Source organism: Mirounga leonina, unplaced genomic scaffold (genome assembly GCF_011800145.1).
Source record: "Mirounga leonina isolate KUSES-001 unplaced genomic scaffold, KU_Mleo_1.0 Mir_174, whole genome shotgun sequence".
Lineage (NCBI taxonomy): Eukaryota > Metazoa > Chordata > Mammalia > Carnivora > Phocidae > Mirounga > Mirounga leonina.
In genome coordinates, this window is record NW_023270451.1 from 12,210,470 (window position 1) to 12,238,420 (window position 27,951).

Sequence of the window (27,951 nt, forward strand, 5' to 3'; positions counted from 1 at the left end):
TCTTCTCACCAGATCAGTCCATCCCCAGGCAATCTGCTGCAGACCACCCAACGATAACCGTCATTCTCCTTGACCTCAGGCTCCATCGAGCTACCACATCATTCTGTGCATAACCACACTTGCTTCTCCAGCAACCTTCCCCATGAAGAAGTGGCAACTACACTGTTCCAGTTGTTCAGGACGAAACCCTTGGATTCATCCTTGGCTTCTTCCTACCTCTTAAGCCCTGATATAATCTATCAGCAAATTATGTTAGCTCTACCTTTAATATCCATGGTATCTTTTCTTTCTGCCTCCATCAATAGCACTCTCACCCACACTACCAAAGTCTCTTAGCCTGAACTATTAAAAGAACCTCTGAATTGGTTTCCATGTTTCAATCCTGGCCCCTAAAGTCTATCATTGCTTAACCAGCAGTCAGTAACCTCTTCAACCTGAAAGACAGACCAAGCCTTTTAATTCAAAACTCCCCAGTGGTTTCCCATTCATATAGCCTAAATCCACTCTTCAGTATGGCAGACGAGACTGACAGATCACTTCCCCATCTACTGCACTGATTTCCTCTCTCACCATTCCTCCTGCTCACTTCACTGTTCGAACGGACAGATGATGCTCCAGCTTCAGTGCCTTTGTACTTATCAGTCTATCTGTAACGTTTTCCCCCAGGTTGTCATATTCCTTCAGATCTCTAATATCACCTGTCAGCAATGCTCTCTCTGACCACCCTGCATAAAGAAAGAACCCCTAATACAGTCTATTCTCCTTATCCTGCTTTATTTATTTTTATTCAGAGTGTTACTCAACAACTAATGCATATATATATATATTCTTCCCCCAGAGCTGAAGCACGGTGATGGCACAATTCCTTTCTTAATGTATAGTCTCACGTTTTCCAGTGGATACTTATAATTTCAAGGTTTTACTATGACAGGCACTGTGATTTATAATATATAATATTCAAATTAAAATACATTATTCAATATATATTTAAATATAATATTTAAATTAATCCAGAAAGTAATCTTAGGCGGGAGATGGGTATATTTTATGGATGAAGAAGTGAGTCTTAGGTAGCAAAATACCCACAGTCACACAGCCCAAATTTGACTGTGTTTTCAGCTGATGAGAAAAACAAGCAAAGAAAATACCGGCCAAGTCCGCATTGCCCTCCTAATGCTAAGAGTATATTTTGGTAATTGTATGGTTTGTGCAGTTTAAGCCGCCTTGTCTAATTTTATCCCTGGATTTTAAAGAAGAGAGTGTTCCAGTGTCACTAGGGATGAGGCAAAACACATAAATGTCTATGTCTGGGATAGGTGTCCTCTTACCCTGAGGAACAAGTTCTTTGGAAGCCGTGTTTTAGAGATCATATAGTAATGCTTCCATAAGATTTGTCCAACCTTAAAACATTAAGTATGATAAAAGTCAATATTTCACGTAGAAAAATACAATGAAGACTAATCTATGTACTGTGGGGAAAGACAGTGTGATAGCCTAGGTGAAAATAATCTTTCAAAATTATACCCATAATTCAGCTTGTTGTATTCAGAAAGGACAGACACTGGGTTTGAATCCAGTTTTGTCGCTATCTAGCTACATGGCTTTACATGGGTAAGCACCGAAGTAACTGAGCTTCTTTTAGCTTATGCATGAAATATGAATAATAATATACAGCTAATTTTGCATCTACATCATCCAGCACGTAGTAGATACTTAAAAATAGTAACTTTTATTCACATTGGAAGAAGCACCCTAACATCATAACTCTCTTACAACCTGAAAGCGAAAGAGACTGCCAATTAATCCACTTAACCTATCCTGCCCTTCTCGCCATCCTCACATCAGCAAGTAAATAACATACAGAATTAAATCTAAAATACACAGAAATTAAAAAAAAAAAAACAACATGGGAAGGAATGATCAATTCTCCTTTGTGAATCAGACTGTAGGACTATTTCAAATAGGCCCAACAATATCATGCTGTTTTTAATGGAGCACTTGTAAACCACAAAACAATATGAAATGACTACTGTTCTCAGCAAGTACTCTTTCTTTACTCATTTATCTAAAATTGAACTAACAAGGAGCTCTATTTACTATTTACATAGAGAAATAGGCTTACTCTAATATGAGGACGAGAATTCAGGCCTAAAAATATCCCACATTAGTATGATTAACAAAGCTTTTGAATTAAGAGTATTTGTATTTTTCTGCATTTAATATTCTTTTGTATTTTACGGTCCATATTTCAGTTTTATCATAATTTTTGTAAAGATTTATTTTTCATTTATTCGAGAGAGAGAGTGTGCGCACAAGAGCAGGGGGAAGGGCAGAGGTTGAGGAGAGAGAGAATCTCCAACAGACTACCTGCTGAGTGTGGATGCCAATCTGGGCCTCTATCTCAGGGCCCTGAGATCAAGACCTGAGCCAAAATCAAGAGTCAAATGCTTTACTGACTAAGTCACCCAGGCACCCCCATTTTATCATAATTTTTAATTCTTAATACTAAGATGGTAAACTATGTGAAAAATTAAGGATAAACTCAAGAGCTTAAGGATAAACTCTCGAGGATGGTACAAATAAATTTTAAAAGGCAATTCTTTCAAAGTAATATTTTTTCACCTATCTCTCAGTTTCCATTATAACTATGTATTTCATCTTACTTCCTTACTCATTCCATTAGAGAATAAGCAATGTAATTTTCTTTATTATCACTGTTTGAAAAAAATACACCCAAGACGACTTCTGAAGATGTAACATCTTTCAAAGCATTTAAAATACAAAACAATATTCATATATAAGAGCAGAGAAACAAGAATTCCAGAAATACTTTTGAAGCTCTCAGTGAAGAACCAAGTATGTGGGGTAGAAGAATGGCAGTGAGGACGATTTTCCCCACCTTCCAGTCTTTCTTGCCATGACTAAGAGAAGAGTCGCTCTGTTGGCCCGAATAATCCCAAGTGATTATTTAATAGTTGTTCCTGTCACAAGTTAAGTCAGTACACTCTGTACTTTGCATTGCACAAGACGACAGAGAAGTGACCGTGAGACACAATTACATAGGTAAGTCTAGCACCTCGCATTGCTCCAAAGGGCTAAAATTCGGGAGATAAATGGCCAGCCAGATTTTATTTCCAATTCAGCACTGTGGACAGTCAGCCAGAAGCAGTTTTCCTGTTCAAATACAACAGATGCTGTGTTTCTTCCTTGTAAGGAAAGAATTTCACCACATTTAGTGTAGAGAAAGTTGGCACGGCATAATCAGTTATGTGGAATGACACCTGAAGGTAATTTATGTGTGTGTGGAGAAAATAGTTTGCTTAGTCATGTCTAGTAGCAAAATGTTTTCTTCACAAATAACCGTGTTGCCAATTGTCAGTCAGGAAAGGACAGGTTACTCTGCAATAAAAAAACAAAAAAACAAAAAAAAAACAGCTGGAAATCTCAGACTCAGTTTACATACCCAAGACAGGTATTCAAGTGGGACCCGGCTTAGCAGAGAACTCTGACACCCAGGTAACTGAGGCTCCATCTTGGCAAGTGGATTTGTGACTGCTGAGGCAGGAAGAGGAAATGTGACAAATCATACCTCAGCCTCATGGATCACAGTTTCTGCATAAAAGTAGCATTGTCAATTCTGACCTCATTAATTGGCCAAAGCAAATCACAGAGCCACGCTAACTTCCAAGGGGAGGTAGAGATGTGCAATTCTACTAGGTACCCAATGAAGAATTAAAGGTTTTTAGACAACTCAAATAGTATTTCACAACAATTTAAATGCTTAAGTAACTTCCTACCTATTGTTCTTTTTTTAAAAGATTTTATTTATTTATTTGAGAGAGAGAGAGAGAGAGTGAGCTAGAGAGATCACGAGCAAGAGGGAGGGGTAGAGGGAGAAGCAGACTCCCCACTGAGCAGGGAGCCCGATGCGGGGCTCTATCCCAGGACCCTGAAATCTTGACCTGAGCCGGAGGCAGACGCTTGACCCACTGAGCCACCCAGGCGCCCCCTACCTATTGTTCTTAAAGAAAGAATTTTGTTGGGTTGAATCAATACCTACTTATTGAATATACATGTGCAAATATGTATTGAACATATCTATGAATAGAATAAAGCACTATATTTTCTGAAGATAAAAACAAGTAAGATACAGATCCTGCTGTAATGTATTTAGACACCACCACCAATGCCACCTTCATCATAGCAAATAACAACAGCTCATATGAACTGAGCACTTTCTCTGTGCCCAGCACTGTTGTAAGGGTTTCTGTGGCACCTATTACTTTTTATCTCTATAAGTAACCTGAAATGACCCCTATTATTATCCTTATTTTGAGGTTTGATTCCTCTAAACTGTTCTAAAATGTTTGTAGACATCATGTTATACATAGCATCCAATTCATATCATGTTGTTTTTAGCACATAGTGTGGCATTGAGGGAACTGGAGACAGAATAAAATAATGATGATGAAAATTTATAGAAAATTTAAGAGCTTGAACTATGTCCCAGAGAGGGGAGTGGGTAAAAACAAAACAAAACAAAAAAAACAGGCTCAGATGGGTTGTACCATAATGTGGGCAACCACCACATAGATGAATGCGGGGGTTCCTAGAAGCTGGCAGAGGGAGAATATTTCTATTTTTAAGGAAAGGCAATTTATAGGTTGAAACTACAGGAAACCTCTCAGGTCATAAAAAGGCTAACATTAATAATGCCACACTTACATATATCTCCATCGTTGTTTCTCCCACGAGAGGAGAGGTTTGCACACAGACACCCACACCTTCCCACCAGAAGGCAGATTATAGCAACTATAAAGCAATTTTACTGTTTTAAGTGAATCGCACAACACTACAGAGAATGGTCCTAAGTGGGAGAAGCCTGGGTGAGCTCTCCGAGATATAATAAAGGACTTGTTTTCAGTCAGCTTTCTAAACAGAGTTTCGCTAAATACTGAGAGCTGTTGTGGAATCTCCCTCCTGAAAGCTTTATTTATTAAATGGAATGTTTTCATCAGGAAGGGTTTGAAACAATCTTGCCTAGAGGTAGTAAAATGGATTAAGTTGATTAAGAAAAGAAAAGAAAACCATGTCTTCAGTAAGTACCTGTGTTGTGGCAGGTTTGATCTCTGCCCTTGAACAGATTAAACCATGAACTAGATACCTTTGGGGTTCCTTCCAAATCTATGCTTTTCTTTTTTCAATAATTACGTTCAGTTGGGGGTAAATAGCTGCTGTGAATTATGTGTGCGTCTATCTTCTTAATCTTTTGACAAGTAGGGTATACAGACTGCAAACAAAGAAAAAAGGGTTTCGAACAATGGCATCATGATAAACAAGACAGAAATACCTGGATTATTACAAAACTTGATCTAGGTAGCTAGGGCAATTAGCATTCATGTTATGACCTTTTTTACATAAAAAAAAAAAACCCTTTTTTGCATTTCCTACTTTTGGTACAAGTACATTCTAGAGCAAATAGAAATACCACATTATCTCATGTTAGAGATAACTAGTTCTGAGACGGGACATTTTGCCAGTTGGAAAAAGAACTGCATTCGAATTGTTATTTTTACAAAAATCACCATTTGTCACACTTGAATAAGTTCTGATAAAAAGGATGTACCTAGCAAACTGTCCCCTGTATACTTATTCAATGTTATTTCCTGCTCTTTTTTGGAAGTTCAGCTTTCTTCTAAAAACCCACTACAATCTCCTTATGTCTTGATTTTTTGCATCAGCCTACAATGCCCTTGTCCTTGTTCTCCCTTTACTGAAGTCCTACCAGATGAGATCTCACATCTGCCAATAAACATTCTTCAAAGATTCTAATTCATACTCCTTCTTCATTTTAATAATTAATTTGGTTAAAATTCTAAAACATATGTTAAGAAGTATTATTTTAAATAGAAAATACAAACTATAAAACAAATCTTAGCATAATTTTAAGTATTTTTGTAGTCAATAAATTCCTCTTCAGCATTAACTTTTATTTTTAATGTTTTATGTCCCTATACGATCCTCATTTTGCAGTCGTATTTATATATAATCCTCCTTTGAGAATGACCGCTTTCCATTTCATATGTGAGGGTTAATAAATGCCCTAGGAAGGTTAACCATAAAGGAATGAAACTAACCCCACCAAATATTTTTTCATAACTGTGTCACACAGTTTAAACTTCCTTTACTAGAATCTATAATTTGGATACATTGGTAACTAAGTGATTTTATGAAGGAGGAAATTGTAAATCTCTGTTTGATGGGCTTTTTAAAAGGCTGTTTCATATACTAGATGTTACCAAAGATGCTGATCTGGAATTTATAGAAAGTAGAGTAGTGCTTAAAAAGTATTCTTTCACAACACCAAAAAAATAATATCAACCTAAAAATGATGAAGCTTATGGGTAACATATTTTTGAATAATTTTGGAATTATCTGTGAACTGGCTATTTATGGCTCTCCTAAGTTAGAGAAAGATTCTTTTGTGCCAATGAAGTATAGATTTTCCCACATGTTTCTCGTACAGAATGAACACCCAGAAAAGACCAGTTGGCCATAGCACAACACATTCATCCATTTATTTATTGAGTTTCTACTCTTTGTTAGGTACTAAGATATATACTTGTGATACAGTAATGAGTAAAATACTGTCTCTATTCCCAACAAGTTAATCCTAGTGAATTTAAGATATACATAATTGTAATACAGCATAAGTAACTGTTATAAAGTATGCATGCACTGCTGTGAAGGCTAATAGAAGACTGGCAAAGGCGTATCATGTTTAAATCAAGTCCTAAAAAATGAGCAGACATTAACAGTAAGCAGAAGAGGAAGGGAGGATGGAGACAAAAGAAAAAAGCCATTCTAGGAAGCAGAGGCAAAGTACAAAGGCTTGGAGGCAAGAAAAGGCTTGACAGATGTCCAGAATGTCATGGAGTTCAGAATCACTGGAGATTGGACCTCAAAAAAAGATATATAACAAGAAAGAAGGGTACAAGTAAACGGGGCTCAGATCACGAGAAGTCTAGCATACCACGCCAAGAAGTATGCATTTTCTCTAAAAAGCCATGCATATTCTTCCATTAAAGATTTATTTTGGGGAATGAAATGAGTAAGATTTGCATTTTTAATGATCATTCAATTTTAGTATGACAAGTAAATTGGATGACAGTAAGATATTAGTCAGGAGGCTATTGTAATAAAGCAGATGGACCATAAATACATTAGTGGGACCAGAAAGATATAAATTGATTTAAGAAACAATGGATATGTAGTGTTCTTTGGACTTGATGACCACCTGACTCAATATTATTCTTAGAGTCATTTTTCCTCTACATTCAAAATTCCTAAAAAGTGTAAGGAGCTCATAAACTAGTAATATAGGAAAAGAGCACTTGATGAAGCTAATCCTATTAACAAGAACAGAACAGATACCACAAATAAGTTTGGTTAAAAAAGTTTTTTCATAAATTTAATTTTAATGACACATACTTTTTAACATATAAAGTCCTCAGTGAATTATTTTTCTAGAGCTTACTATTTGACTTACAAGGAGTTAATGAAAAAAATTATTCTGAAAAATCATATGCCTCTTTTTTTTAAGATCGCAGTACTTTCTACAAATACCCAGAGAGACTGGCAAATCTACAAAATGACAGCAAATTAAAGTTACAAAATTAAGCAATCACAGCTACGGTGGTATTTTAATTCTGCCATTCTGTTGTGGTGACCATTCCAGATTCTTTTTAAATAAAAATTGTTAAGACATTTAAAAAGTCTCCTGTTTATTTTAGCTGTGAAGAAAGGTTGTGTTTTATTTTTTCATATTAAAGAATTTCAAGTTAACCATTCACTTACTATAGTTATATAAATTATCTCAGCAATGTTTATGAAGAAAATCAGCAATGACCTTTATTGGTCTACATCCTCTCTGAAAGCCAAAAGCATATATGCTATATAGGCTCATTTAAAAATTGTCTTAAATGTGCGTTAACCTTCTTCCAAATACTGACATTCTAGAGAAAGCCCGTACAATGTGTATTTTAAATTAAAAAAAATACACTTTAAATGCATTTCTATAATGAATATAAGTTCTACCATTTCTAACTAGTTTCCTAAAGATAACAAATGTAAAAACTGATGTTAAGAAAAAGTAAACACAAGAGCAGAAAGAGTCTTTCAATTTAGGAGTGTCTCACTCTGGAGCTCACGTCCTTTTCCAGGACACCACACACTGTTGCTATGCTTATGATTCACGTTCTACATTAGAGAGAGCAGGAGACGGTTTTCCTTCACTTCAACAAATAAACCACACATGTGAAATAAAGGAACGTGCTGGCTTGGAGTCCATGTGAAAATCCCAACTGCAATCTCATCGTAAACAATAGGTCGGCATATTTGCCAAATTAGCTGCTGTCAACTCAGGTGGCTTTAATAAATAAAAGTTGCCAGTCGACAGCACCACTATTCTGAGGACAAGGCAGGCATCTCTTGAGTATTGATTGTGGTGCTCCATTTAAGGGGGGAGGGGGGGTAACAAAGAGGAGCATGATGGGAGCCCTGACAGCACGGACAGGATAACCAAGGCAGGAGAACTGTTCACCCACCGCCACAGAGGGGCCTGATGACTCTCTTTTAAGCATGTGGGCGTCTGCCATGACTTACAACCTTATGGCATTACAGAAAAGAACTACAACTAAAAAGTGGAAGATACAGTCAGATGCAAATACTTTCTCCCCTCCTCAGAACATTCAAAAATGCAACGGGCTTGCAGTGCCCGGCTGGCTCAGTTGGTCGAGCATGTGACTCTTGATCTCGTGAGTTCAAGCCACACGTTGGATGCCGAGACTTCTTAAAAATAAAAAAAATTAAAAACGGAATGGACTTCCTTATCAGGTAGGGAATTCCCTTTCCATGAGAGTGTACAAATTCAGAATGATAAACATGTCTGGCTCCCTGTCTGGATGCCATGCATGTGATTAAATCACTGACATCCCTACCTTCGAGAAAATTCTGATTTGGGTAAAATTCCACGAGCTTTCCTAAGCTTCAGTCTTTCTCTAAATGTTGATATTTATTTTGGTTGGAATAAGATATTTGAAATCTTATGTGAGGGGCGCCTGGGTGGCTCAGTCGGTTTAGCACCCGACTCTTGGTTTCCGCTCAGGTCATGATCTCAGGGTCCTGAGATGTGTCCCGCATCAGGCTCTGCGCTCAAAGAGGAGTCTGCTTAAGATTCTCTCCCTCTGCCCCTCCCCACTATTTCATGTGTATGCGTGTGCGCTCTCTCTCTAATAAATAAATCTTAGGAAAAAAATCCTACATGTGCAACATTGGTCTTAACCGCATAAGCATACTGATTGTTTTTCCATATTCCAGCAGTTATATCCTCCCTCCCTCCCCCGCTCCCTTCCTCCCTTCTTTCTCCTCCTCACCCTCTCCATTTTCTCTCTCCTCTCCCTTGCCCCACTCTTGCTCTCCAGTGCTCTCCACAGCTCCTTCCCTCCCCACCCCCCGCCCCGCCTTTGACTTTCCTTCTATCCAACCCTTACTTAGCATTTACCATGCGTCAGACACTCTTCTAAATGAATTCAAATGTTATTTCAGTTAATCCTTATCATAACCAGTGGCAGAGGGGCAATTTATTTTCCATCTATTTGAGTCAGAGAAAGGGTAAGTAATGTGTCCAGTATCACATTAGTAAATTTGTTTCTGCAGCATTTGTTTTCCAAAAGGTGCTTCAAAGTGGAAAAAATAACAGTGTGCAAAATGAACTTGAGCAAGCCAGGTGTAAGAGTCACAGCCAGATGAAGACAGCATTTCAGGAACAATATCATTTACCTTTTTTTTTTTTTTGAAGTTCAGCAGAAGGAAAGATTATACAGATTAAATGAAATAATAAAGTTAGGAATGGACCCACCCCAAATTATTTAGATGCCAAAGTAAGTCAATCCCAGCTGTTATTCTTTGCTCTGGCTGCCATCCTCAGCAAGAGCAGCATGGGGGAGTGTGGGCAACCGGCTGCAGGAGCAGCTGGGCCTATTTGTTAAGACGAAAAAAATAGTCAGTGAAGACAAAGGGAAATTGCGTGGCTAGCTGTGTGAATGGAAACTTGGAGCCTGGCTGGGGAACCTTAGAAGTGAAATGCACCAGAGCTGGAGGCAACAAAATTGCAGTATTCTGCAAGCTTCCACCAGGGCAGCACTCCCTTCAGCAGGGCCTTTGCAGGCAAGAGTTTTATTCCAAGACGGTGAAACTTACCAGTGATCAATTTTGTATACATTTCCTTATCTTACCAGTATTTTGGACATTCACAACTAAAGCAATATCAAGATCTGTGCTAACTATGCAGTGGCTATATATTAGCCGACTAATGGGACAAATGGCACTCTAATCTGAACAACTATATTCCTATTATTTTATGTTCGCTCATATAGGCATGCAAATGACTAGGAAACACAATTGTATATTCCAAAACATAACTGCATTCCACAAAATCCTAGTATTCTGTTATTTTGCATCCCTTGAGACCAATATTATAAAAGGCATCTAATGTGTTTCTACTGCTTTATTTGCATGTGGACTTTCTCATTGTTCTTAATTTCTTAATCTTTTATTTTTATTCTTGCCTAATTTTATTACTTTAAGTCTTAGAGACTTCTCTTTTTTGTTCTCCAGATTTGAAAAATTCTTCTACAATCTTAAAATACATCAGACTTCAGTTTGGGCATACACATTTTGGAGCAAGTAAAAAACATTTGGCAAAAAAATCTGTCAAAAGCAGTGCCCAGTACGTAATTTTTGTCTTATTTCTGAGAAATATAATGACAAAGATATAATTACATTCTTTTAATTATAAGTGTAATTGACTTAACTGTACTATTTTTCTTCTTCCTGTGGTTATCTAAATATTACAAGGGAATTCTGCATTGGGGAATTACTAGAAAATCAAAGCATTTTAATGTGTTGAAGTTTAAACACATTAACTTCTCATAATTATAACAATATACTAATTGATATTTTTTGGTGGCTCGTAATATCCATTCTAGTATTTCACAGTCCTAGCTTCTCTCTTCTCTTTCTTTATTCTGGACAATTAAAAGGAAATATTTTGTGTCCCCTTATTAATAAGAAGGTGTAGTTATTTGGCTAACAGTACGTCAACTAAAATGATAACATTTGATTTTGAAAGAAGATTTTTTTTTTTCTGTTTAATTTAAATTTTAAACATGGGTGGTATGGCTATTCTAAGAATACACCATATGGTTAACTCAAGTTTAGGCAGACCCTTAAACTGTCAGCAAGCTCAATATTTTAGTACCCGTTCTAAGCAATTACAAAGTATCTGTCAGATTATCATTCATCTGACCAGAAATATGTGTAACATTCATGCACTGTGATAATGTTGAACTTGAAGTTTCTTTTCCTTTTTTTTTCTTTTCATAAGGAAAAATAAGCTCTATCAGTTTCATGAGTAATGATAGAGCTATTTCAAAAGAAATCATTTTTATTTTCCATTACTTTCCACATATTTTTTAAAATATATTATTTTGACCTTGCTCAAAATGATCCAAATGATCCTATTCTATATGTTTATTTTGACAACTTTAGTTTCTAAAAATAAAATAATCAGGTGCTTCCTGTTTCCATATTTATTTACTCCTATTAGGAAAATGGGACAGTGGCAAATGTGTGCTTTCTCCTGAGTTAACTTCACTTTTAACCTTACTGTTTCTGTCCATTAATTTCTTCTTTTATGTTAGGTATATTATATTTGCATAATTAGTATGGTGCTTAAAAAAAAAAAACCTCAAGGATACAACAATTTCAAAATATATTGTCCATTTTTGTTAGATAAAATCTTAATAAGGTAAGTTTTTTTATTGGTTCTTTCTCAATTAACTTGGGTTGGGAAATAAATTGAAAATACCTTGCATAAACTAACTTTAATTATAAAACTTTTATACATTGTTTATTCTTCTCACTATATTATTGCCTACAGCCATGCTTTTAAAATAATAAATCCACAAGACAAAGGCAACATAGTCAAATTATTCATAAACCAACCTTTGCACAGGGATAAAGTGATAAAAACAAAACAAATATTCTTGCTTTTGTTCATTTAGAATATTCTTCAGAAACAAAAGTGTTGAGTTATTACCCTTTTATGGTCTTGCCTTTGTTTTCTGCTTTGTTGCTGATTTCATGCATTAGCTCTTTGTCTCTCTTCATAGTTCATCATTCTAGAAATGAATGCAATGTTACACTGGACACTGGAGATCATGACTGAAGCAAATGGGAAGAAAAGATGCTTGAAATGTGACATCGATCACGTAATGGCCCAGATGAGTTCAAACCACCCTCTGCCAAAGCCTTAAACTGTACCTTCCAATAATATACAGACATTTCCTGAATAATTTTAAAGCAGTTCTGGATTTCTCTTCAAAACTTTAGTAATAGAATACCTGAAGCCAAAGTAGGGCCTAACATTTTGGAGCAGGGGCAGAAGAGAAGTATTCTCATCCATTTTCCTGACTTCTGAATGCTCACCCCCAAGCCCTACCACCTCATTTTGTGCCATCCACATTAGGAACCTATTTAGATGTGGCATCCAACAAAAGAAATCAGATTGGTGACATTAATGTGAATAAACATAACAATTACATTCTATACATTAAATGCAATCAATGAAATAAATTTATTAAGTATCCAAAGTACATTCGAGTCTAAGGATTAAGCAATAAAATAATAAATTTGCCTTCAAAAATTTCAAAATTTACTTGTGAGTTTACATTAATCATATTACTCCTGCAAAAAAAGTGAGAACTGCTTGAAGTCGTATAGAAATGGGGGCAATTTAATTGAGCATGAACACAGAACATTTGTGGTACTATTGTGTATGAGAAAGCTATGAACATAGTAGAACTCAGTGACATATATCAAAGGGTAACTGTGTTTCTAGGAGGACACAGCACATAATATGCAGTGGGATGGTGGTGGGAGGGTGGCAGAAATGGTGGCAAGACAGGATTAGACATAGATCATTTGCTCCTCACTTCTTACCCTACTCATCTCCAAGACTGTGCTCTGGTTCTTCTTCCCAACCCCATGCTTCCATAAATTATGTGTGTTAACTTTCCACATAGAAAAAAATCCTGCTCCATCATGACTTGTCTCTTCTTTTTCTTTTCTTTTTTTTCTTAAAGATTTTATTTATTAATTTGACAGAGAGAGATAACGAGAGTAGGAACACAAGCTCGTTGTGCTTGTGGGAGAGCGAGAAGCAGGCCTCCTGCCAAACAGGGAGCCCAATGAGGGGCTCAATGCAGGGCTCCATGCAGGGCTCGATCCCACACCCTGGGATCATGACCTGAGCCAAAGGCAGATGCTTAACCGACTAAGACACCCAGGCGCCCCATGACTTGTCTCTTCTTAAAACTAGGCCTTAAGCTTCTCAGGAATAGTGTTTGAGTAGAGATGGAGTGTGTGTGTGTGTGTGTGTGTGTTTTAATAAACTTATTTTAGAATAGCTTTAATTTTTTTTTAAGATTTTTATTTATTTATTCATCAGAGACAGAGAGAGAGAGAGGCAGAGGCAGAGGGAGAAGCAGGCTCCTCACTGAGCAGGGAGCCCGATGCGGGACTCGATCCCAGGACCCTGGGATCATGACCTGAGCCGAAGGCAGACACCCAACTGACTGCGCCACCCAGGCATCCCAGAATAGTTTTAGATTTACAGAAAAGTTGTAAAGTTAGGGAAGACAGTTCCCATATATCTACACCCAATTTTCCCTATTAACAGCTTATGTTAATATGGGTACACTTGTCACAATTAATAAACAATTACTGACCCATTATTACTAACTAAAACTCACACTTTATTCAGATTTCCTTATGTTTTTAACTATTATGGTTCCAGGGTCCCATCCAGAAAATGCATCACATTTACAAAACTGTATTTTTTATTCTTAAAACCCTAGCATGATAGTCAATATCTAATTGGAAGAAGCTCAATGAGTAGTTATGGAGTAAGTGAATGACTGAATAAATGTTTCTTAAAAAGATACAGAAGCTTCTAAATCCCTGAAGGGAAAGATCAGGATGTATAACAACAACAAAAAAAATGAAGTGATGGGGCGCCTAGGTGGCTCAGTCATTAAGCATCTGCCTTCGGCTCAGGTCATGGTCCCGGGGTCCTGGGATAGAGCTCCACGTCGGGATCCCTGCTCGGTGGGAGGCCTCCTTCTCCCTCTCCCTCTGCCTCTGCTTGTGTTCCCTCTCTCACTGTCTCTCTCTCTCTGTGTCAAATAAATAAATAAAATAATACATTATATGTTAAAAAAAAAAGAAGATAGTAGGAAGGGAAAAATGAAGGTGGGGAATCAGAGGGGGAGACGAACCATGAGAGACTATGGACTCTGAGAAACAAACTGAGGGTTCTAGAGGGGAGGGGGGTGGGGGGATGGCTTAGCCTGGTGATGGGTATTAAAGAGGGCACGTACTGCATGGAGCACTGGGTGTTATACGCAAACAACGAATCATGGAACACTACATCAAAAACTAATGATGTAATGTGTGGTGATTAACATAATATAATAAAATTAAAAAAATTAAAAAAAACCTTAAAAAAAATGAAGTGGACCTAATTTTATTAGTCCAAGAAAACATTCCCCCGAGAGATGAATGAGTTCTGGAATCTTACAAAATGCTTTTCCACAATTCACCAATATTCGATGTTTTCTCACCTGAACTCAATGATACCATGATGTGTCACAATTTATATCATCAATGGTCATTCACAACAGATACAATGTATATGTTAAATTATTACCTATATATGTTATCTAGTAAAAAAAAGTAGGTAGAGAATGGTATAATAGATACTCACGAATTTAAGTATATTTATCAAGACCAAGGGTATGATTTGGAAATCTGAATAAATGACACCCTCAACCTACGTGATGGACATAAGGGGGAAAAAAATGAAAAAGGTAACATGAAAGTGAGGCTCCCTTGTAGCATCACCCCACTTAGCCCACCGAGCGTTTCTCCTGCTCCCATGGAGCGAGCACTGAGTCACCTGCAGGGCTTGTTAAAACACAGCTTCCGAAGCCCCAGAATTATTGATGCAGAAGCTTCCCATGGTTGATGTTGCCAGTCTCTGACACTTTGCATAGCACCCCAGTGCTCATCCCCTCTGGGACCCTCATTCAGAAAAGGAACAAAAGAAAATTCCCAGTAACTTCATCTCCTCTGCAATGAAATTCAACTAAGCCTTCTGTCAGGTGAATTTTTGAGCAGTGGCTCTGCCTCTTAAAAACATAACACAGAAGCCAACAACAACAAAAAGTTCGGTTTTGTTTTTATTCACTAGCTACTAACCACCCAGCCTTTAATTACTGGCTTTAGGAATGATCTGAGTAAGTCATTTTATTCTATTCGCAAGAGTCTTACCAAGTAAATAAAATGAAATAATAAAATAAAAAAGACTCCTTGCCCTCAAAAAAGTTAAAATGTTTAAAGACAATTATATAAACTAGGGAACATCATGAGCCATCACAACACAATATCCATTTCCATGATACCTTTATGTTTTCTACAATAATCATTTGGCATTGGCAGTGTCCATCAGTCTCTTTACACTTGTAAGAAAAGTAAGCCTCAGAAGTTCAATGATTTAGCCAGAATAATACAACATCAAATAGGATATACGCCCTGCAGATTCAAACCCAGGATTTTAAAATTGTGAGCCCGTACTTACTCTTTCCACTAGAACATACTGTTCCCTAATAACAATTTTAAAAAATATTTTGGAGAAATTATTCACACTGGGAGGTCTCATAAGGGAAGGAACAGAGTCCTACAATTCTGGAATTGGAAAGAATCTCAGAAATCACACGGTCCATAATAAACTCTTGGACTCAGGGTTAGGAAAAAAGCCATCGAGAGGCATGAAGAGCTATATGCAATTCTGTCAGCACACTTCCTCTTTGGCTTTAGTTCCACAGTGCATCTTGAGCTTTGAATTTAAAGCCCTCCTCATTTCCCATCATTTCCTGGGAGGGACTTGGCCAGAAAGGAAAAGGTCAGTGTCCCTAGCTGACCTCTATTTTCCCCTTCTTTGATTCCCATTTTCTTTGCTGCTGTTCTTTTTGGGTTCTGGAGTTAGTCTGGCTACCTAACGTCACCACTGAGACTTACCCTTTGGGATGCTGCTCCTCTGTTCTACCCTGTGAATAAAAGCCTCTTTCTATTCTGGTTTCAATGAATTAAAACTCAGAGAAAGTGGACTAAAATGGACTAGAAAGAGATAGGCTTACATAAAGCATATGCTAACTTACGCTTAACCCAAGCTGAGCCAGAGAATGGAGGGCAGGCATGTCCACTCCTGTTGGGTACCCTCATTCCTTCCCACTCCAATCCCCACAGCCACGAGAGTCACAAGGGGCCTGGCAGCATCAGCTGCCCATGAGAAACACAGGCTAGACAAAGAGGACAAGTTGTCCAGGTGGCTAGTAAGCAAATACTAAAGTATTTGCCACATTTTCATATTTCATTATTTCCTAAGTCGTGAATTTCAACAAATTTTGAATGCCAAATGAGTATAATTAAACTTTGATTTTTAATTCAAAGGTCCTGTCTTTCTAGTCATTGAATTAGACAACAGAAATGAAACGAATATTGAAGATAAACTGAGGGCCAAAGATATAGACCATTCACTACCAGTATGTTTTCATTCCACTTCTGGCCTAAGATGGGGCAGAAATAAAAATCTCTCTCTGGAAAAAAAGTGGAAGAGGAGGAAACGGGAGGGGGTGGTGACCATACAGGAAAGACAAATGCAGCGAAAGGTAGATGAAAGAAAAAACAAAAACAAAACACGAAGAACCTTGATGATAAACGGGTGAATATGGTTAACAGGTCTGGAGGATGTCCAGAGGCTTTGGCCGCTCCACTACCATGCAGCCCCGAGAGGAATGGAGGGGAACAGGGAGAAAACAACCCAGCCTCTCTCCTAATGCATGTCTTACCAAAGGAGCCATAAATAGTTCTTCAGGATTCCTTAGTTTCCTTGGTACTCTTCACCCCACCCCCCACCAGGCTCTCCTTTTAAAAACAGGGCTCTAAATCATTTTGTTTCATTTACATAGCCACTCAGTGAGCATTATCGAACACCTACCAAGAGGTGAGGAATTGCGCCCCACACAGCTTTCCTACCTGTTTGTCCCGGGGAAGGTAGAATGGAAAGCTTTCTTTCGCTTTCAGTGCAAGCAGTACATGCTAGGCAGATAGCTGTTTCTAAGACACTGTTTTGTTTAACTTTTGACAGTGTGGTCTGGTCTTAGTAATATTAGTTCTATGTGCTTTACAAAGCTGGGTCTACAGTAACCTTTGTCAGTAACTTTGGTTTATTTTGTGGCTTTGGTCTGCTATCTCCAAGGTGCCATCAGGTGAAGTTCCAACTTTCCTCTTCCTTTAAGTTCCAACTTTCCAATTAAGGATAATTTAATTACTTACGCTATCAAAAAAATAATTCCACAGTGAGTTACAAACATGGGAGACCCCAATATCGCTTGTTCCTTCTAGTCACCTACTCCAGTAAGAGCTGGATTTCATGAAAGAAAAATCTTTGCTTTCAAGTAAAAAACCGTACTGATCTTCCCTTATTTTAAGTCATAAGATCTTCCCTTATTTTAAGTCATAAGTTAATAATTAACTTATGATGGTTTTAGAATTTAAAAAGGGCAACCAGGGTAGACTAGTTCTCTCTGAACTTCTTCTGATTCATTGAATAACCTCTGAAAAGTTTCCCATGCTAAAGTATTTGCCACATTAATTTGCATTGTCTCGTGTAATTCTTTCAGTGTAATGCAAGTTACATATTACCCCATTTTACAGATGAGAACATTCATAATCAGAAAAGATAAGGACCTTAGGATCATACAGCCAGAAGCAAGATTCACATTCAGTATGCCTCATCCAAAGTCTAGAGTTTTTAGGCCAATGAAAATAGAATGTGAGAGTGTTTTGTAATTCCTGGGCCTACGCTATTCTTCTATATGAACTGTGCCAAAGCCATGAGCTAAGTCCTTGAACAGAGAGCAGTAATGGCTGAGAGTTTAGTTACCAGGAATAGAGGCAGAAATACATTTCTAATCTAAGCCCAGAAATCAGGCAAGTCATGGATTTCTCTTTTCCTCTTCCACACTTGTAGAGGCAAGATTACCAGGGCAAGAGGGCCATATAGTGAGAATACCCTGAACCAGGCATTAGCATTAAGGGAGGCTGAACATTTCTTGAGTTATCAGTTGCCTTGGCCATCACCAGGGCCATGCATGTGAAGTCAAGTCACCAATTCCACAGCCATCTCTGTTCTTGAAATCAGCACATTCTTCAGAGACTATAACACTGGGTTCAAATGTGGCATTCCCACATTCTTTTCATTCATAGTCCAGAAAACCCAGCCTGTACAATATTCAGTCTTGTCATTGTCACCCTTATCATCCTTATCAAAGAATAATGCTTGCCTAAGTCCAAGAAATAACTAATGACATTGATAGTTTCTCTTATGCTTCAAATGTTACTTAAAACCAGGCTGCGAGAAAATTATTAAAATAACCATCAACCTTTGTAGAATTTATATAATATTCCAAAGTGTCAGATATTGTGCTAAAAGACTATGACCACCATTTAGCTCCGCGTCTTGAAACTAAGAAAATAATATAAATCTTCACTCTGCACCTTTTGGAAAATGTTTTAATGGTATGATTTCACTTTTGTTTTGTTTTCAATTCTCTGAGCCTGACCTTACAAAACTACTTTAACACTGCGGTGGCTATGGATAAAGGGGCATGCATGCATGCAAAGTGCCATTTCTGGATTCCAGCAGACTAAATTCCTCTACTAAACCACAGAAGAGTTTGACACACAAAGATAAAGGAGTAAATCTTTGCACGCTCTCCCACTAAGAACTCCTAATGATGATTCCAGTAGATACCTTTGAAGAAATAGAACTGATCCTGCAGATTGCTAACAGTAATTTCCACCAGCAATGACCAATTTGATGTTTGGTTCTTTATTATGTGGCCATAGAACTGAGGCCACCAAGTTGATCTCATCCCAGAGAGACCCCCTCTATGAAATCACCTCAAGCTAGGTGACAAATCTGACATAGACAGCAAAGTAATAATAGGGCAACAAATTTTTGAAAGAATATTCCACTGTGACAACATGACTACTGCATATATTTAATAGTCAAGAACAAGTATTGGATTCTATCTTATGGACAGGACACTCTCCTCATAAGACCTGCAGAAATGGTTTTATGCAACTAAGTTATTTTTTCAGTCTAAAATTGGCCCAGTTCATTTATAAATTCCATTTACTGTTTTTGCTAGCTCTGACCCTACCGCTATATTAAAGGACAACAGTTTTCACAGTGTAAGACCCAAAATCCAGGTAAGGACTAAATAATTCATATTCACTCAGGGACTTCAGTATATCCATATGCACTTCCGTGACACGTGGGCAATATGTGTCCATAACAAACATAAAAGTATGAAGAATAGACCATCTAAAATCCTTACATGGACTTCCTCTACAGAAAGTATATTCTGTGTAAACTATACTCAACAAAACACTGTAATTCCTTTCATCTTAGTCTGGTGTTTTTAATTTAATATAAACTATTTCTTAATAAATCCATCACTTAATTCTTACTGACTCTCCCTGATGGAGATCTGGCATGAAGATCTGTGTTTACTCTTGGGTCCTAGTTTAACTACTTTCTTCATGAATCATGCCTTATGACCAGTTTTTATTTATTGATCGCAGAAAGATGTGTGACTAATGTCACTATTGATAATACCCAGTTACTGGCTGAGCTATGAGCTGGGTTCGGAAAAACCGGCCTAGTCACTGCCTCTTTTTTTATTTGCGCTGGATGTGAAATGAATACCACGCTTCCAGGAGGATCACTTAAAACTTTCAGTTTGGGGGCACCTGGGTGGCTCAGATGGTTAAGCGTCTGCCTTTGGCTCAGGTCATGATCCCGGGGTCCTGGGATCAAGCCCCACGTCGGGCTCCTGGCTCAGCAGAGAGCCTGCTTCTCCCTCTCCCTCTGCCTCTCCCCCTGCTCATGCTCTCTCTCTCTCTATCTCTGTGTCTCAAATGAATTAATAAAGAAAAAAATCTTTAAAAGAAATAAAATAAAACTTTCAGTTTTTATTGTGCTCTTCTAGAATTCTATCTCAATTTTCTTCCATATAAATTGGAAAAAGTTCTGAAGGTTGTGGTGTAAAATGAATATGTATAATTAATTGATACACTACACATGCTATTAAAGCAAAACTATTGGCCATGAATCTTGGAAAAAAAGACACTGGTGATTCAATCATCTTCTAAATTATTATAACCAGAAGCCAAAGGTATGGAAGATGGGATTTGGAGTGAATGCCACCTATCAGGATAAACCATACATTTTATGCTAATTAAGACCAGCTTCTTCTGTCTTCTATATTAACATTATCCTAGCATTTATTGATATCCAAACTCATGCCATTCCTAAAGGTTTTTCTCTTTAGGACATGTTTCCTTCTAACCTTCTCAATTTCTATCAGTCTTCAGGAAACATTAATTAATTAACTTTTACGTTATAAAGTACTTTCACAGTTTTGTCATTTCATTTGATTCTCTCCAAAACTCAGGAAGATATACAGAGAAAGCACCATTACTATCCCTATTTTTAAATTAAGGAAACTGAGGCACAGACAATTACCATTAGTATAAGTGGAAGGACTAGAGGTGGAGTGAAGACCTCTGACTCTGAATCCTGAACTCTCTGAACTATGACAAATCTGTTCTTAATTGGTTATAGCTAAATATAGACAGACTAATTAATACTCTTCATCCCACTTTTTGTATATACAGATATATATTCAATGCTCAAATCCACTTTCATAAGGTCAACATATTTTAGGAATGATCTTCTGCCATAGTTATGTCTTTACTTCGTTATCTCTTCACCAAACATCCTCTGATTACACAACTACTCTCCTTGGCTTCTGTGATTGTCATTCTTTACTGGGTCTTTGATTACCTACCCCATCTGCCAAACTCCCTTGATTGAATTTCTGGGGTTTTCCATGTACATTGGGATTTCTTCTTTGACATGGGGCTTTGCTCATTTGTTTTTTCTTCTTTGAGCTCCATTATCAAGAGGGTTATTTTTGCCTTCCCTGTAACCTCATTAATGCAGGATGGTGAGAGATAAGGAGAGAACAGACATCAACAGAGAGAAGTGGCTGAATCTAGTAGGACTCTACTCCCTTCCTTCTCTCTCTCCCTCACTTCTGTCATGAGGATCACAGCTATTTTTCAAGGAAATCCTTGGGTAGAATATTATAAATTTGAATTAACCACACCAATATTATCCTCTTTAGGGTACTGGCTATAAAGTTGGCTATAATTCTTAACTATGCATAAACTCTTAAATATTTGCCTAGTACAGTTAATGTCAACTCATATCTTGACTGAAAAGTCTTATAAAGCAGGACAGCACCTTGCTATATTTTTGTTAACCCAATTTATCTTATATGTATAAAATATATTAAAAGATATGTTCATTGTCTCAACAAGAGTAAACATCTCACAGCTTTATCCACTAGGCTTGCTCTCAGCATATTTGCTTAACATCGGAGTGGAGTGGATATTCAGTAAGAAGAGGGAGGAATTCAGTATTACCCCACTGCGGGTGGAGGGTAGTGGGAAATAAGCAAGAAGATGCTCTAGATCTGATACCAACTTTCTACCTTGTCTTCCTTCCTTCTCTGCCTTTTTTCCCCTTTTAGCTCTAACCGTCTCCCCTCCTCTTAAACTCTGTTTTTAGAACATGCCTCTTCCAGAGATAGAGAAGGATGGAGGAGAGAGGAAAAGGACATGTCATGGGTATTTTCATACAATTTAGCTCAAACTTTTATATGACACTGAAATTTTGCCTCCTTTTGGGGAAGAGACTCTAGGCTTGTGGTCTCAGGTGCCATCCTGATAATGGAGGAGACCACCTCCAGGGAGCCTCCCGGATTTATCTGCTGAGGGCTAGGCAGCAGTTCAGAGGTGTTACATTATTTATATCCAGGGCCCCTTATTTTGGAAGACCATGTACTCATGTATAGTATCAATCAACTAACTGACCCATTACTAAAATGTGACAATTTCTGATATCACTGAAGATAGCAAAAGATTATACTCTTAAATACCACCCCCATAGTTTTTGGATACCCCTAAAATGTCCACTGAATTCCAGAAGGTAAAGAGTAAATGGGGGCATCTTACAGTGGACTGATGGGGCTGCATATTCTTAGTCTGGCAGTCCTCTGCTTTTGCTGAGGCACCTGCGGTAGGCATTTACTGCTTAGGCTACATCTCTGGTATGATCTCTCAGCTGATTTTGCTAGCTAGCTAAATTGCACAAGTGAGAACATTCTATTTTCAGGTAACTATACACTGTCTTTGTATAAAAGCACAACAGTGAGCATTTCAGCCAGTGCCATTAAATAAAAAGATTAAGAAAAACCAAAGGGGAATTTGGTGGTAGTTTTCAGTCCAATGTACACATAGAGACTAGCAGTTCTATTCCCACATCATGTAACACAACCCATAAAATCAATTACAGTTATTTCTTTGATTAAGAGAGGTGTAATAAAAAAAAAAAAGAGGAACGTAATGAAGATAAGTCTGATAACAGTATTTTGCATAGCATTTAGATGCATTAGAGAGTTTTGGTATGCTCTGACCAAATTATAAGCTCTCTGATGAAATACTAAAAGGAGATACCTTTGAAAATACCCCAATATTGAACTACTAAAAACAAGTACCCTAATAATAAGGTATAAAAGGTTAACAGCAGGTGTAGTAGAATGGTAGCCCGCCAAAACTGGCAGCTTATCCTCTTGTCTACACAAGAAAAACAATCCATTAGGTTCTTTTTCTGACATCTTTCTTTGTCCATAATTCATCACACCAAATTTTTACATTTTGATACATTTGATCAAACTTCTTAGAAATATGCATTTTGATACACACCGTGATACATCTTCTTAATTCAAATAATCAGTGCTAATGCTAGGTACTCTATTTTAAATTCTTTATAAATTTAGTGTCAATGTGTCTCTTAAACTTACGTTATCTACTGGAGAGTGCTATAGGAAATCTATTTAAATAAAGTATTCATAGTGTTTTAACTTTTCTAAACATGAGAAATTTCCTATAGTCAAAATCAATGGATGATTATCCAATAAAACCAAAAAATGATCAGTCATGTCTTATACAAGTGAGGCTTCCTGTTTTGTTTCTCCCTCTGGTAAAGATTACACCTACACTTTAAAAATACAGGTTTCTCTTCTTTCTACAATAGGGACATTTAAAGCTCACACAATTGAAAAATGGTTCTTCTGGAATTCTTGTTATTGCAACTGTTATCTGTCTCAATGATTAGTGATAACAAATCTTTCTGAAAAATGTATTCCAAATTACTTTTAGGTCAGCAGTCACTTTCTCTACATGTGGGTTTTGTTTGTTTACAGGAAAAATCACCAAACCTATTCACGACTGGCTTTTGCTGGTCCTGATAGAAAAGCTATCTTTTGATAATTTATTTATGACCAAATGCTGCTTTCCAAGACATAGCTGCAGAATAAAATATTTAAGCACTTTCTGACAGATCTTCAGTGAAGCAATATGAATTTACGTTAAAAGACTAGATGCTAGTGTGAATAGTATCCTGATACTTTAATAAATGTAAGTCAGTTTACAAGGATTGCTAATAAACTCTGAACATTTTTTCGCCAGACATAAGAGAAATTCTAATAATCAGTTTGACTAAAAAGCTCATTTATGTCACTCGTTAGTCATTTTAATTACATGGTGATGACTGTGATCCTGGGTAAGAAATCATTTTGCTTCTTTTCCCCTCCTCTCATCCCCATTATGGACAACACAAAACCAAAATCAATTGCACCTCTATTTCTAAAGCCCTTCTCCCACATCCTTGCTTCCCAAAATGCATAAATCGGTATTCAAATACCTACGGCTAACTTGGTGGATTCAGCGCCACAAGGCTATTTACAACCTGCTTCCTGCTCCCTTCTGTTGTGCCTGCTAGCGAGTGAACTTCTCATCAACACAACCTAATATTTACAAGACAAAAATAACATCTCTAAGTTGGCATGCGATTTTGCACTATTTTCAGGTGTGGTTAAGTATTGACGTGCTAATTAGAGGTACTTAGAATCTTAGGTCAGTTTTGCATTAATTTCTTTCAGCCGCATTTTAAGGGTCTGTGTTAAGTGCTTTGATCTCTCTCGCTCTCTTCTTTTTTTAACAAAAGGATCTATAAAGGTGACCTACCTTTATGTGACAGACGTAAGCGGGGGTGAGTGGTATCAGCCGTGTGCCCTCCTATCCAAAGCTCCAGTAAGCAAGCCCACAGGAGCCGGGTGGCAAGGTTCGCAGCCGATGCCATGCTGCTCTGCTCACCGGGCACCCCTCCGATCCTCACTTTAAGGCGGGTCTGAGTTTTACTTAGGACTCCCCTCCAGGGGCAGCACGTGAGAGGCTTTGTCAGAAATCGAACGCGTTGTCATCAGAAAGCACAGTCCCAAAGTGCCATGTGTCAGGCTGTATTTGGATATGTAAAACCTTTCTTCCCTTAAGACAGTTGTTTATAAGCCGGGAGCAAGAGGACATTCCAAGGAGTGAGCCTTCAGAGCCACGTCCTGTCCAGAGCCCTCTTCAGCAACTATGCCGGTAGACTCAGGAGGAAACTGTATTTTTTTTTTTTTTTTTTTAGTCACTTCTGCAAGCGCTTCATTCAGAAAAAAACCCTGGAGCACTCGCACTGCTTTCCCCGTGGAGCTCTTCTCTTCTGGCTCCCTGAAGCCTCTCCGAAGTCAGTCTCTTGCACTGACTTGCCAAACAGCTAGTTTTAATTCACCTTTCACCTTGCTAATTAAAAACAAGAAGTGCCATTCCCTCTAGGAGTTGCAGGATCCACCCAGCAGGGATGCCGTTCTGTCAGCGAGCCGTGTTTACAGGGAAAGTTCAGGCAGGGTTGAGCTGTTTCTAGGAAGTGTTTCTGGTCCACGTGCCCTGCTCCCACCCGCCCTCCCAGTATTACTGGCCCCACGTCACTCAGCGCAGGAGACAAGTCCAAGCTTTGATGGGGAAGGCGGATCAGGAGGGAGAATGATCTATGTAATAGGCTGATTACTGGGGTATATACAACAGAAGACGGTGGAGCACCGGGAAGGGCTTTTAAATGCTCACTCACCAAGATTAACCCTTGAATAAATGCAAATTCATTTTAAATAATCTGTTTGCCACCAACCAGCACCCAAATTGATTTTTTTCAGTTTCCACTGAAACTGTGGGGTGGTTTTTTTTTTTTTCCTTCACATTTATGGCTTTTTTAAAATTACTGATTACATCTTAGAAATGTTATTTTCAGCTCTCGGGAGGAAAGTATGTTTCAAGAGCCTGAAAAAAACAAGTCACCTGTGATTGTTTCATAAATGTGTTAATACTAAAAAAATTATTTTGCTTAGGCAAATTCTTCAAACCAATTAAAAGCAAATCCTTTTTTTTTTTTTTTTTTAAAGCAAGTCATAAATTTCAGCCCAAGTTTAAGAATACATTCTGAAGTCATTTTCTCCTAGGTAAGGTACCTATGGAAAAGTTTAGGTTCTCTATGTGACAGATCCCAGTAAAGCAGGTATTAGAAGACTCATGATGTGAAATTCTCCTGCTATGCACTTTCAGAGTTTATTTTCCAAGACACTATGTTTGTGTAAATAAGCTTAACACAACAGGTCAACTTTACAAACTACTTTCAATCAATCTCAAAAACTAAACCAAACACTCTGTAGCTGTTGGCATGGAAATGAATGTCACTATTTTAAGAGACCAATAAACTTCAATAGGTATGTGATTTGAGAGTCAAGAGTTAAATGGTAAACAAATGATTCTCAGCTACAACTTTTCTTACTGTTTTTAAATGGTACCGGTTAAGAGCACTTCTTGAGAATTATGTGTTTAAAATCGTATGATTATAACAAAAAAAGAACACAGGTTACCCTGATATTTTGCATTATATATAAGCAAACGTAGAGCCAGGCATTATCTACCCATTTTCCTAAGCATGATATGTTCTATTACAAGCAGAGTATATTTTAGTAAAATGTAAATGTCACTGGATATTATAAATAATTAGATTTCCAAGGTCTACAAAAGATAACAAACTCTAAACATTATTTAACAGTAGAGCAACGTGAAGTATTTAGAGACTTTTAACCTGGGGTGGTCTCTGTAGGCACTTGCATATTTTAAAAGCCAGTCTGATGAGCTACAGACCTAAAGGTTGCTCTAAGTGTGATATAATGTACCTTTGGAATCCTCTTTTGCTCTCTTCCAGAACCGAAGTAACTAGAAAGTAAATAGCAGCTTTGATATGTGTTATCTAATGGTATGATTCCAGGAAAAGTAAATGTAGAGCATATAACTTTTATTACAAATATATGGCTAGGCTCATACAACTGAAATTCCACTTAAAATTGTGTAGTGCCTGTTCTAACTCTGTTACGGACCTGAGGCCATGTAAGACATTACAACCATTTCATTAGGATACAAAATTCATACCATCAATGTCAATGAGACAATAAATGTTACAGATGTACATATCTGTGCATATGTACATATGTACAAGCTACATAAGGAGATTCATCTTTGGTGTTACGTGTCATCCTTCAGATTCAGTTAGGGCACCTTGAAGTACGTGCCAGAATAATGAGCTCCTTTGGGCTTCTCGAAATGTGTTTTGGTTTATCCTTCAGTCATCAATGCCTTTGCTTATTCCCTTTAATTCCTCCGTACGTCCTTCTACCTTCCTCTCTAGTTATAATTAAAATGATGCCAAAAGAAAAAAACAAAATTATTAAAAATTCTAAACATCCAGAACTAACCATAGCCACAGCTGCCCCTATGTGGTTTTCGGCCACTATCGGTGGAATGAAGAGTCTCTGAGACGAAATCAGTCATTTGCATCATAAAATAAAATAAGAAGGACCCTGAGGAGCAGGGTCACTATGTAATTTATCATCCAAACAAGACATTTTTAAGAGTAAAAGAGCCTTCTGTTAATAACCGCATACAAACCGAATACATTATAGACAAATCAGGACATCATGACATGTTACCCTTTGTGGAGAGATTTTGAGGTACCCTTGGGAAACATGGAAATAGAAAAAAAAAAACAGTTAAATAACAAAACTGACCTGCCACGTTGAATGAATAGCTTCAGTGAACTGAAGAGCTTTGGGACTAGCAACAGTATCTACTGGTATTACCAATCAGAGGAGCTAAACTGCCAGTTTGAACCACATTAGACAACATGGAAAACCAGGTAAGAAGGGAAATGGCAATTCTTTTTTTTTTTTTTAAGATTATTTTAGAGAGAGAAGAGAAGAGCACACATGAGTGGGGGGATGGGCAGAGGGAGAGAATCTTCCAGCAGACTCCCCACTGAGCGAAGAGCCCAACACAGGGCTCCATCTCCATGAGATCATGACCTGAGCTAAAACAGAGTTAGACCCTTAACCAACTGAGCCACCCAGGAGTCCTGGGAAATGGCAATTCTGAAGGTATTGCCTGCCAGGTCAAATGTTTCATTCCAAAATCTTAACCTTTTGTTGCTAGGGGTCACACCATGGTAGTGAGGGGAAAAAAGGGGTAGGGGGAGCAGAGTACTCAACAGGATTTCCAGGCTCCCCCATGTGGATTCTGTCACTGGTTCTCCATTTAGTAGCAGAAGAGCAACTGGCCTCTGAAATAATCCTTCCCAGTATGTGGTCCCAGACAATCTGCTGCTGAATCACACAGGGTATTTGCTAAAAGAACACA

The 27,951-nt window shown here is 37.7% G+C and overlaps 1 protein-coding gene across 1 annotated transcript in view; it reads right to left on the reverse strand.

The window, feature by feature from the left end:
* SEMA3E (semaphorin 3E) overlaps positions 1-25,119 on the reverse strand; it is a 244,295-nt gene extending 219,176 nt beyond the window's left edge. The window contains exon 1 of the mRNA XM_035020473.1: positions 24,406-25,119. Within this exon, the coding sequence (XP_034876364.1) occupies positions 24,406-24,520 (115 nt within the window). The 5' untranslated portion in view covers positions 24,521-25,119. The remainder of the gene's footprint in view (positions 1-24,405) is intronic.
* Positions 25,120-27,951: the final 2,832 nt, after the last annotated feature.